The sequence below is a fragment of the Crocodylus siamensis genome, chromosome 12 (assembly GCF_052110815.1).
Source record: "Crocodylus siamensis isolate JL-2025a chromosome 12, ASM5211081v1, whole genome shotgun sequence".
Classification (NCBI taxonomy): Eukaryota; Metazoa; Chordata; order Crocodylia; family Crocodylidae; genus Crocodylus; species Crocodylus siamensis.
In genome coordinates, this window is record NC_143406.1 from 43,809,820 (window position 1) to 43,821,675 (window position 11,856).

General features: G+C 48.2%; 1 protein-coding gene across 1 annotated transcript; it reads left to right on the plus strand.

The window, feature by feature from the left end:
- Positions 1-541: 541 nt before the first annotated feature.
- LOC149855032 (cytochrome P450 3A19-like) lies at positions 542-11,584 on the plus strand. The gene is given in 9 exon segments (XM_090023194.1): positions 542-616; positions 2,476-2,488; positions 3,235-3,316; positions 4,311-4,467; positions 4,725-4,914; positions 4,917-4,948; positions 5,453-5,613; positions 11,083-11,177; positions 11,580-11,584. Coding segments are annotated over 9 exon segments (810 nt in total).
- The last annotated feature ends 272 nt before the right edge of the window (positions 11,585-11,856 follow it).

An 11,856-nucleotide genomic window follows, 5' to 3' on the forward strand; every position in this document is an offset into this window, starting at 1 on the left:
AGTTTTTAATGTTCTTCAGCCAACCTCAATTGAAACACTGATTCAGAGGTCATTTTTCCCCTCTCTCTGTTTGTCCGAGGCACCGTGCAGAGAAATCCATTTATCCCACATTTAGGCTAATCTGACTAGCTGTATTATCACCAGGTAGCAATGACAGAAACAAAGAGTGCTTGGACAGCACAAACACGGTGAATCAATGCAATGATAATCAGTATGCCTCCTGCTAAAATGCTCCCTGCTTGGGAAACTCAGTTCTCAACAATGCAGGCATTTGCTGGATATGCCCAGATGTCAGCACCATCCCTCCACCCCATAGCTCCTGTTCAACATATAATAAAAACAGTGTCAGCTTCTGATCTCTGACACCACTTTTGCAAGAGGGGTGTGATGCTGTTTAAGTCTGGGCGTGTATACGGTATCAGGTACGCACGCATATTTATTGATAACCAAATCAAGGCACACCTGCTCTGCATAACAGCAAGCAAAGGACTAATTGCGAGTTTGTCTTTTGCCCAGGACTTTTGCTGGCAGGCAGCCCATGATGGCTATTATGGACACAGCAATCATCAAAGCCATCCTGGTGAAAGACTCTCATGCCCTCTTTACCAATCGCAGGGTAGGTGTCTGGGCTGTCCCATGAGATCTGAGAGTGCCCATGTACAAGAAAGGCAAAGTTTCTCCTAGTGCAGCCTCTGAACATACCATTGGCAGATGCACTCTGTGATCTCTGAGTTCCCTGTGCCTCAGTTTACCCCTCTATAAGGGAAGCTGCTGTATGGCAACCCCAGTTTGAAAGTACTGTAGACTTGCACGTTCCTCAACCATCCTCAGCCTCTGCTTCTACATTTATAGCGGCTGAAAGACCAGTGTCCGCAATCCATTTTCAGGGTCACCAGATTGGTCGAAGTCCCAAGGGAGTGCCCTGTTTAACCAGGTGCCTTTACTGTATTCTTCTATTTAGGACTTTGGTCTCAATGGTGTCCTGGGCTGTCCCATTACGAGAGCTAGAGATGAGCAAGGGAAGAGGATTTGCACAGCGGTCTTTCTGACATTCACCAGCAGGAAGCGAAAGTGGGTAAAGCGAGCGGTTCCAGCCTTAAAAGACAGTGGGGCTTGGCGGGTTAGAACAGGCCTGTTTGCCAGGAGTGTGTCTATCGAGGCTCCCATCCATGCCTACTCTCCTGCCATGTGATGGCTTGCCACACTGGGTGATGGAGATCTCCTCCGTTCTCCTCGGCGGGGCACACGCGGCGGGCAGTCGGTTGAGCAATGGGTTTACACATTGGGGCCTAGAAGCCCATTTCCCTGGAGCCTGTTGTTGATCTGAGTCATCTTCTTGCCGACCCGTCTTCAGAAAGAGCGATAGGACACTGGGCTGATCTGAAGCCCTGCATTGATGCCCCTCCCCACTCCTCAAGGCAGACAGTTGATGGCTATTAGCTGATAATTAGCAGACAGCAATGCCAAACTGCCTGGCAGTGTGTGCCCCTGCTTAATGGACAGGAAGGAGTCTGCAGTGCCTTCTGCTTCATTTTGCATTTCAGATATTACCCATCATTAATTGCTATGCAGAGACATTAATGAAAATGGTGCAGAAGAAAGTGGCTAATGAGGAGTCCCTGGACATGAAGAAGAGAGTCCCCAGGGGCAGGAGGACTGTGCCCATTATGTGGGTGGGGGACGAGTCTTGGAGGTGTGTAAGCCAATTGTTTGGGGTAGTTTTGGCAGGCCTGGACACACCGCCAATTTGCAGAGTTTGCAGTTCCACTCGGCAAAACCATGATGTGGGCGTAGCCATGTGCTCCCGTCTGTTTTACATGCTTGTGGCTATTCAGAGGCTCCCACAACATGAGCCAGGCCCCCACACAGATACTACTTGTTGTCTGTAAGGTGTTCACTTCTCTCTCCCCTGCTCAGACCAGGCCAAAATTTGACTAGGATGACTCTGGTTTTGTTCCCTGACAAGCTGTTGGGGGGATTTTTTTTTGGAAATGGAGAAAATCGAGGCCATCCCAAAGGATCCTTTTATAGCCCGAATCAAGAGGTTCCTCTAGTACAAATTCTTTAGCCTGTTGCTTGTGTTGGTAGATACGAGGCTCCCATACACCTAGGTGCTCAGCCCCCTAGCATGGTGCATTAGGGGCTGATCTATAGGGTGTTCTTGTACCCTCCTTTCCCATTAATGATGGGTCCCTTTCCCCTTTCAGGAGGCATTCAGCATCTCACAGGACTAGGTCCTAAAGCAGGTTCCTAAAGGTATGAACAGAAAAGCATAAGGGGCAAGGACCCCTTATGGCCAGTGCAGTGCTGTGGTGCGTATCCGTGCAGTGCCCCTTGGATGCAGAGATGAGGTGGAAGACACTCATCTCTTCTACATGAATGCAAATGTGGTGATTATAGTTGAACATGGAGAGTTAAAGAAGTCAGGAGAGTCTCAGGTGAAGTTCTCTTCCCGCTACGCTATTCTACTCTTAGGGAGTCAAACCGGGTGCGTAACAGCGGGGTCATTAGTTGACCGTGCACCCCCTTTTGCTGTGCCCTCAGTCTCTGAAAACCTCTTTGCTGAGCTGCAGCCTGCTTGTGGCTCAAACAACTATTTTGTTGCTCTCCTTTTCAGTAGTGTCCCCCTTCCTTGCCCCTATTCTGAATAAAGTAAGCGTGACCCTGATGCCCTCCCTTTTGTGGAATTCTTCCTTGATGATTCAAGAATATAAAAGAGCAACGGCGAAAGAACAGAAACATGGTCAGTCCAGCTCACGTGCCTTCCCCTTTCTGTGGGCACTTTGCTCTGCACAGAAGGAAACCAAACACTTTTCTTGAGGATGTGACATACTCTTTGTTTAAACTCTTTTTACAGGAAACTATAGAAACAAAATTTGACCCCAGCAGACTTCCGGGCTGGATTCAGTGATCTCAGGAGGTCCCTTCCAGCCCCTAATGTTCATGAAATCTATGAACACACAGGAATTGCATGTTGTTGGAGTTGTTATATCTTTCCAAAGGAAATAAAGTAGAACAAGTCTTATAAATTGCTGCCTCTACTCTCAGTGTAATGCTTGTATATGTAGAAGTAACAGTCATTAATATTCAGAGAATCTAGTGAGAGACTCTGGTTAAGGGCCAATGGATTTGTGTCCTCTTTGTAAGCCAGGAATGCGGTGCATATTGGTGCTGAACCTGTTTGATCAGCTTTCATGCCTCTGCCTCTATCTTTCTGTCTCTGGGGCTGAGTAGATTTCTTGCAGCTCATGATTGACTCTCAGAGCCCAGATGACACCTCCAGACCTAAAGAGGAGAAGCATTCATATCCATATAAGACTGTAGGTCCCTTCTCCTCCCAGCAGCTAGCTGCAATGCCCTTTGCAAGGTCTGGGAAAGGGGATGGATTAGTGTCAGGGTGAGCAGAAACCTCCTCCAGCTAATTCTGGGTCTTGTGGAACTGGGTTCAGGCAAAGGACTCAGGCCCCTAGCCAGGCATATGAGAGAGGCAAAGGACCCTCAGGAAAGGTTCATATGTGCTTCTTCGTTGTATTGTCAGACTGTAGAAAACAAGCTGTGCAAACCCACCTGGGCATATCCCCTATATATTTTATTTTGCCTCTCTTCCCTACCTGTTATTTCCTGTCTTAAACTGAAATGTTTTGGACAGGGATGGTGTCTTCCTATGTGTCAATACAGTGTCTGGTACTGTGGGGTTACCCTCTGATGGCTTCTTTGGCACAATGGCCGTATAAGTGTTATCTCATTTATTATTACACAGGACAGCTGGCCACGTGCATAGCACTTTACAAGCCAAGTCATGCCACTCATGACACCTGGAAGCTTACAGCTTGCTCTTTCCCCTTTCAGGGGAAAGGATGTCCCTTGCAGCATAAAGGATGTCTCAGGCATCTGCCCACCTGTAGGTATCTCTATTATGTTCTCATGCTTTACGCTCCACCGCAGAGCAGCAGGGTAGTTTCTTAGGCCTGCAGTTAACACATCCTCGAGACTGCTGTACTACAGCAGAGCCTCGCACTGGGCCTGGTTCTGTTCCCGTGTACAGCGGGGTGACTTGGTTGATTTGAATGGTGTCACTCCAGATTCACACCAGTGTCAGACCCCCTCCTTGCCATCACTACGTGTTGGATTCTGGGGGATGTTCTGCTGTTGAAATGACACAGCCAACACGGAAACTGCATTGAATTGAGGCCTGAACTCTCCTTTGAACTGGGCAGCAACCTGCAAAGGTCCTTGGCCACTGTGCCTTGTTGGTGACCTACTGCATTCTTCGGGTTTCCCCCTTTCTCTGTGGGTGTGCGCCTGTCTCCGGCCCTGAGTGACACTGAAGTTTTGGTACAGGCCTTCATCATCTTTGCTTTTGCTGGTTATGAGACCACCCTCAAATTTCTCTCCTCTAACTTGGCAACTCACCCTGATGTGCAGCAGCGACTGCAGGAAGAGATCGATGCTGCTCTTCCCAACAAGGTAAGAAAGGGGGAGGTTTTTGGTATCTGTGTACCAGCAGGATTGCTCCGCTCAAAGCACCTGCTCCAACCCTGGGTAGGTTAAAGTGCAGCGTTTAAGGAAGCTGGGCTCAAAACTACTGCCTCTGGGTCACAACCCCACTGCAGCATGCAGATCTGTCTGAGGTAGCCACTGTCCCTATAGGCAGCAAGGTGAGAGCCCTGAGAGAGCTTCCTATGGACCTGAAAATCCATTCCCCTCTGCCATACTCTCCCAAGGCCATATCCACCTACAAGACTGTCATGCAGATGGAGTATCTTGATATGGTGGTGAATGAATCAGTCAAACTCTTCCCCCCATCTGGGTGGCTGGAGAGAGCCTGCAAGAAAGCCATTGTGACAAATGGAGCAACCTTTCCAAAGGCGACTGTCACCATGATCCAAGCCTACATGCTGCATCATGAGCCGAGCTCTGGCCAGAGCCCGAGGAGTTCAGGCCTGAGAGTTAAGGGCCAGGAAGGGGAAAGAAACACGCTTGCCGGCTTCATCCTGAAGCCTGTGAGTGGAAACAGCAACAATAGTGGGGAAAGTGTGATTACAACATTTAAATGAGGCATTTATCATCGTCTGACATCTCGTCCCAGCATTACCGTGCAGGGAGTTTTATGATCTACATCCATAAACTGTGCATGGAATTTAATTAACTGTATTGAAGAAAATGACAGTGAGACCAGCTCCCAGCAGCTGAAACACTGAGGGGTTTATGGCTAGATATTAAAACAAGAGCCATTGGGTGATTGGCACGATGCCATGCAAATCATCAGCAGAAGGGCAAAGACATGTAGGAAATAAAATTTAATTTTCCAATTCTAGTTAAGAAACAATCCCTGTTCAGATTTTGCTGTCAAGTAAGACCTGGAGAAATGAAGCCAGAGACTGAGATGGAGCAAAAGTTTAGGAGAAGATACGAAGAATTAGCATCTTTCTTCATTTCTCTCTTTGGATCCAGGTTCAGTAAAGAGAGCAGACACACGGTGGACCCCTACACCTTCCTGCCCTTTGGGGCTGGCCCCAGGAACTGTGTTGGATTGGGGTTTGATTTTCTCAGCCTGAAAGTGGCCTTGGTTGTCCACGTGGAAAACATTGCCTTCAGATCCTGCCAAGACACCCAGGTGAGAGCCCACATTGATGGGTGGACCATTGGTCTTACTGGCCCGGTCTTGTGGAGATAGTCCCGTGTGATCGTTTTCACTTCGGTCTCAGAATAATTAGGGCAGTGCCTTCTTTGCACAGAAAATCCCTTCTCCCAGTAAATCCACAGGCTTGTAGTCTTTGTAGCACGGAATCCTTTTGCAGGCTTGCTTTTTTCCTTCACCCTGATAGAAAGCTTTCCCTGTGAATTTGAGACATGTTGGAATAAATGGAGTTAAGTGCCTTGTGTAATTGCAAATTGGCTCAACACATGTTCCTGCCACATTCTTTAAACCTTGTAGTAAATTAATTTAATATTGGTAAAAAGTGTGAGAACAATGTCTCTTGAGTCAGAAGTCTTCTGCTTATCCAGTGAACAGAGGCATTTTGGGCAGGGGCAGTGCAAACTTTCCCACACCTTCTTGCTGATCTGCCTGGCTCCGGGGTTAGACCAGCTCCTCTTGAAAGGAGGTGAAGGTACTTCAGCTTTGATAATTCATTCAGTTCTTGTACTCTGGCAGAGGGCATGTTTTAGCGTAGGTACACCTATCACAGAAAGGACAGGGTGGGGAAAAAGGGGGGAGGGGTTGCGCTCTATGTTAAGGAGCAATATACATCAACCCTCATCAAGACAGAATCAAAGGATGAGGAAGTAGAAGGACTGTGGGTTAGGCTAAATGGGGGGCCTGGAGAAAAGGATTTGGTGGTAGGGGTCTGCTACAGACCCCCACATCAAGGGGAAGAAATAGATTTGGGGCTCCTGAGGCAACTCTCGGAGACCATAAAAGCTAAAGAGGCGGTGGTCATGGGGGACCTAAACTTCCCGGACATCTGTTGGGAGACACAGACAGCAAAGTCCCACCGCTCACGCAGGTCTCTAACCTGTGTACAGGACCTCCACCTGACGCAGGAGGTACATGGTCCCACTAGGGGGAATGCCTTACTGGATCTGGTATTGGCAACGGGGGATGACATAGTAGGGGACCTACAGATCGGTAGCCATCTGGGGGACAGTGATCACCTAAAAATACAATTCAACATAAGGCGTCGAGTGGGTAAGGTAACTAGTAGGGTGAATGTGCTGGACTTTAGGAAAGCTGATTTCAGTGAACTCAGGCGATTAGTGAAGGACGCACTACAGAGTAGTAGTTTTGAAATGATGGGAGCCCAAGAAGGGTGGCTGTGCCTTAAGGAAACTATCCTTTGAGCACAAAGCGAGACGATCCCCATGAGAGGTAAAAGAGGGAAAGGGGCCAGGAGGCTTCCCTGGCTGACCAGAGAAATCCAGGGCAGACTAAGGGCCAAAAGGGGAGCACATAAAAAGTGGAAACAGGGAGAGATCACCAAAGAGGAATATACCTCTTCTGCTCGTGCTTGTAGGGAGGCAGTTAGACAGGCCAAAGCTACCATGGAGCTGAGGATGGCAACCCAAGTAAAAGACAATAAATTGTTTTTTAGATATATAGGGAGTAAAAGGAAGGCCCAGGGAGGAATAGGACCCCTGCTAAATGGGCAGAAACAATAGGTGACGGAGAGAGGGGACAAGGCTGAACTCCTCAACGAGTTCTTCACCTCAGTGTTCCTAAGCGAGAGGCATGACAAGTCTCTCACTGGGAGTGTAGGGAGGCAGCAGCAAGGCACCAGACTTCCATGCGTGGACCCTGAGGTGGTGCAGGGTCACTTGGAAGAACTGGATGCCTTTAAGTCGGCAGGCCCGGATGAGCTCCATCCGAGGGTACTGAAGGCACTGGCCGACATCATTGCAGAGCCACTGGCGGGAATATTTGAACGCTCATGGCGCACGGGTCAAGTCCCGGAGGACTGGAAAAGGGCCAATGTGGTTCCCATTTTCAAGAAGGGGAGGAAGGAGGACCCGGGCAACTATAGGCCAGTTAGTCTCACCTCCATCCTTGGCAAAGTCTTTGAAAAAATTATCAAGGCTCACATTTGTGAGAGCCCGGCAGGGCAAGTTATGCTGAGGGGAAACCAGCATGGGTTCGTGGCAGGCAGATCGTGCCTGACCAATCTAGTCTCTTTTTATGACCAGGTTACAAAACGCCTCGACGCAGGAGGAGGGGTGGATGTTGTATACTTGGACTTCAGGAAGGCCTTTGATACGGTATCCCACCCCATACTGGTGAACAAGTTAAAGGGCTGTGACTTGGATAACTGCACAGTCCGGTGGGTGGAGAATTGGCTGGAGAGTCGCACCCAGAGAGTCGTGGTGGATGGGTCGGTTTCGACCTGGAAGGGTGTGGGCAGTGGGGTCCCGCAGGGCTCGGTCCTTGGACCGATACTCTTTAATGTCTTCATCAGCAACTTGGATGAGGGAGTGAAATGTACTCTGTCCAAGTTTGCAGATGACACTAAGCTATGGGGTGAAGTGGACACGCCGGAGGGCAGGGAGCAGCTGCAAGCAGACCTGGACAGGTTAGACAAGTGGGCAGAAAACAACAGAATGCAGTTCAACAAGGAGAAATGCAAAGTGCTGCATCTAGGGAGGAAAAATGTCCAGCACACCTACAGCCTAGGAAATGACCTGCTGGGTGGCACGGAAGTGGAAAGGGATCTTGGAGTCCTAGTGGACTCCAAGATGAACATGAGTCGGCAGTGTGACGAAACCATCAGAAAAGCCAATGGCACTTTATCGTGCATCAGCAGATGCATGACAAATAGGTCCAAGGAGGTGATACTTCCCCTCTATCGGGCGCTGGTCAGACCGCAGCTGGAGTACTGCGTGCAATTCTGGGCGCCGCACTTCACGAAGGATGCGGATAATCTGGAGAGGGTCCAGAGAAGGGCCACTCGTATGGTTAAGGGCCTGCAGGCCAAGCCCTACGAGGAGAGACTAGAGAAACTGGACCTTTTCAGCCTCCGCAAGAGAAGGTTGAGAGGTGACCTGGTGGCTGCCTATAAATTCATCAGGGGGGCACAGAAGGGAATTGGTGAGTATTTATTCACCAAGGCCCCCCCGGGGGTTACAAGAAATAATGGCCACAAGCTAGAAGAGAGCAGATTTAGATTGGATATTAGGAGGAACTTCTTCACAGTTCGAGTGGCCAAGGTCTGGAACGGGCTCCCAAGGGAGGTGGTGCTCTCCCCTACCCTGGGGGTCTTCAAGCGAAGGCTGGATGTGTATCTAGCTGGGGTAATGTAGGCCCAGCACTCTTTCCTGCTTATGCAGGGGGTCGGACTCGATGATCTGTTGAGGTCCCTTCCGACCCTAGCATCTATGAATCTATGAATCACCTAGGAAAATGCTTTGAACTGCAACGCTCAATAGCACATAAGTGGTCATCAGAGGAAAGTAATTTTTTTTTAGGCATTGATACTCAAATCCATGACCCCAGTGATTTGAACTGAGCAGAAGCATAGCTGGATAACTTTGTGTCCTGGGCAGTGGCGGCTTATGGGACAGCGGCCAAGCCAACAGCAGTTGTGGTGATACCAGGCTGGCAATGGTAGAGGCTGATATTTTTGTGCCCTGCTCCTAAGTTGGAGCCTGGGGCTGGTTCCTTGCTCATCCCCTCTAGTTACACTACTGGAACTGAGTAAGCGATCTGAGGACAGACAACCTCCATAGCTGGAGAAGTTATAGAAGAGGCACCGTCTGTAAGACACCTCCTTCTCCTATCAGGATGTCTTTGGTCTTAGGTGGGATCAGCTGCAGCTCTTCTTCCAGGAACTGATGGAAGGCAGCATTGAGAGAGCTGGAAAATGGTACTGTTTGTGTTTGTCATAAAATGAACACGTTGGCTGAAATTGTGCGTCAAATAGTCCCTGTTGCAAGCTCTGTCTGTAGCGGCCTTGGAAGAAGTCAGTGGGAAGCATCTCTTTCCTTTCCTGTGTAGAGAGTTGCAAGTTAGAGATTCTAAATTTGCCTTCTGTGAATGCTCTATGACATTTATAGGTAGGCAAAGCTCTTTGAGTCGATGTGATATCGTTTGTTAGACCAGCTGAGTAGTTGGAAAAAAGTTCTGAGCAAGCTTTTGGGCATAATCACCCTTCTTCAAGCATGGGGAGTCTTTGTTTGTTTTACCTGGGATCAGCTTCAGCAGAGACCAGTGGAGACTCCCTATGCCCAAAGAAAGGGGACTGTGCCTGAAAGCTTGCTAAGAACTGTTTTCCAACTACTCAGTTGGTCTAATAAACGATATCACATCTACTCGAAGAACCTTGCCCGCCTACGTCCCTAGACCAACACAGCTACAACCAAAAACCCAGCTACAACATCTATGTTACATGTGATGTGTCTATGAGCACGCTTGTTCAAGAGTTGATTTTCTTGGGAGAATATGAACCTGGTTGCCAGGGACATGCTCAAAAGAGATTTGTTTTAAAAATCAAACAAACATTCACAGATTTTATTCCTTTACCAAGAAGTGCTGTGTTTTAATTTCTGTTGACCTGAGCTGCAACTCGGCTGCTAACCCTTCAATTCATCCCATTGCTCCTTTCTTGGTGTGTGCAGAAGTTACATTTTTCATACAATGAGGCCCCTGAAAGTGCTCTGTAACACAAAAAACATTCACAGCTGCAAAGCACTTTTAAAATGGCTCATTGCATGAAAATTTAACCCTTGTCTGACATAGTATCAGACAGGGGCACTCTAAGATACAGCGCCCCTGTCTGATACTATATCAGACCCTGCAAGGGTTCACATTGGGCAATTCCTTCTGTATGCCATGTGGCTTTGCAGGGATCGGCTGGTGCTTGCCCAGGTGAGCACTGGCCCTGCCCACAATTGTCAGCTAGTGGAGATGGGCAGGGCTGGGGAGAGAGTTTCCTGGGAGGCTGCTGGAGCCCCCTCCCCCCCCCTCCCCCCGGCTTGTTGATTTGGGCCAGTGCAGGCAAGATCTGAGCCCCAGCCCCCACCCCCCACAGGCAAATACCTGGTGGCTTCAGTTCAGTGACGCTCTAACTCATGGTGCTTTGCGTAAAGCACCATTAATCAGAGCACCTCCCCAACAGGCTGCCTGAACTTCTGTACACAACCTTTGTTACACTAAACAATACCTCTCCCTCTTTACTGTTAACGCCCATCAGCTTATTAGCAAACTACAGTAATTGTTTATCCAACCTAAATTGATTTAACCCTGAAGTCTTTAATCATGCATCCAGCTCCCTGATCAGTTTTGTAGCTCTCCTCTAAGCTTTTCCCAATTTGTCAATATTTTCCTGGTGAGATGGGAGCTAGGATCAGAGAAGCTGTTGGCTCTGCTGCTGTGGGGAATTAATTGCTGTATTTTGTCCTTCACACTAGAGCAATAGCAGGGTAGTCTGTTAGAGTGGACTTGTAAGGAAGGTCAGAAAATAAATGAAAGCAAGAGACACAAGGCATGCACAAGTGCTTTTCAGTACTTCTTTCAGGATACAGTGCTAGACATGTCTGCTGTGTCCCTTCCTATATTCATTGACTTGTTATCTATTTCTCTCTGCTCATGGTAAAAATCCCTATGGTGCTGGAATCAAAGGGTTGCATGCATCCCAAGAAGCCCATCATCCTGAAGATGGTCCCCAAAACCAGATTTAGCCAGAAGAGTAAAAGACAGTGTAGCAAAGGTTTCTACCTGATATTCCTTATACCCTGTTCCAGTTACATGAGAAGAGGAGATATATAACACTATGTGAGATGCATTGGTGCCAGGTGTCTTCACAAAGGGTCGCCCTAATTCCTTGGATCTGGAGAAGTACTAAGTGCCCTTTGTGTCATGACTAGCACCCTTTCAACTAAGCAGAGGTCAGGATGCCTCTGAGAGACTGGTGACACTGTTAGATTTGGATGCTTTAAGATGCTTTTTGCAGATTAACCTCTTCAACAGCTCCTTTATTCAGACATTGGCAGTCTCTTCTGGAAGTTCAATTTAAATTAAGGGTAGGGAGGCAAATTGCCCACATACATAGGGAATTACCCATTGTATCCCCATTCCTACCCCTTCATAGGATGAGCCAATTTGTCTTTTGCTTCTATGTATGCAGGCATGAGATATTAGTTATGGCTTTTTTCCTGGGCCATGTGATGTTTCACTGTTGTGACCCTGTAAAAGTGGTAGTCATTATGCTGTTGCAGGAAATAATATCCATGGCCAGTTTCTGTAATGAACTTGTACAAACTTACACAGATCGCTTCTGATTTGATGTGGGTTTTATAATGACATGGTCATGATTCAGATGGCTGCAGAGTTGAATGTGGAGCCTAGGGATAAGCAATTGCCACTAA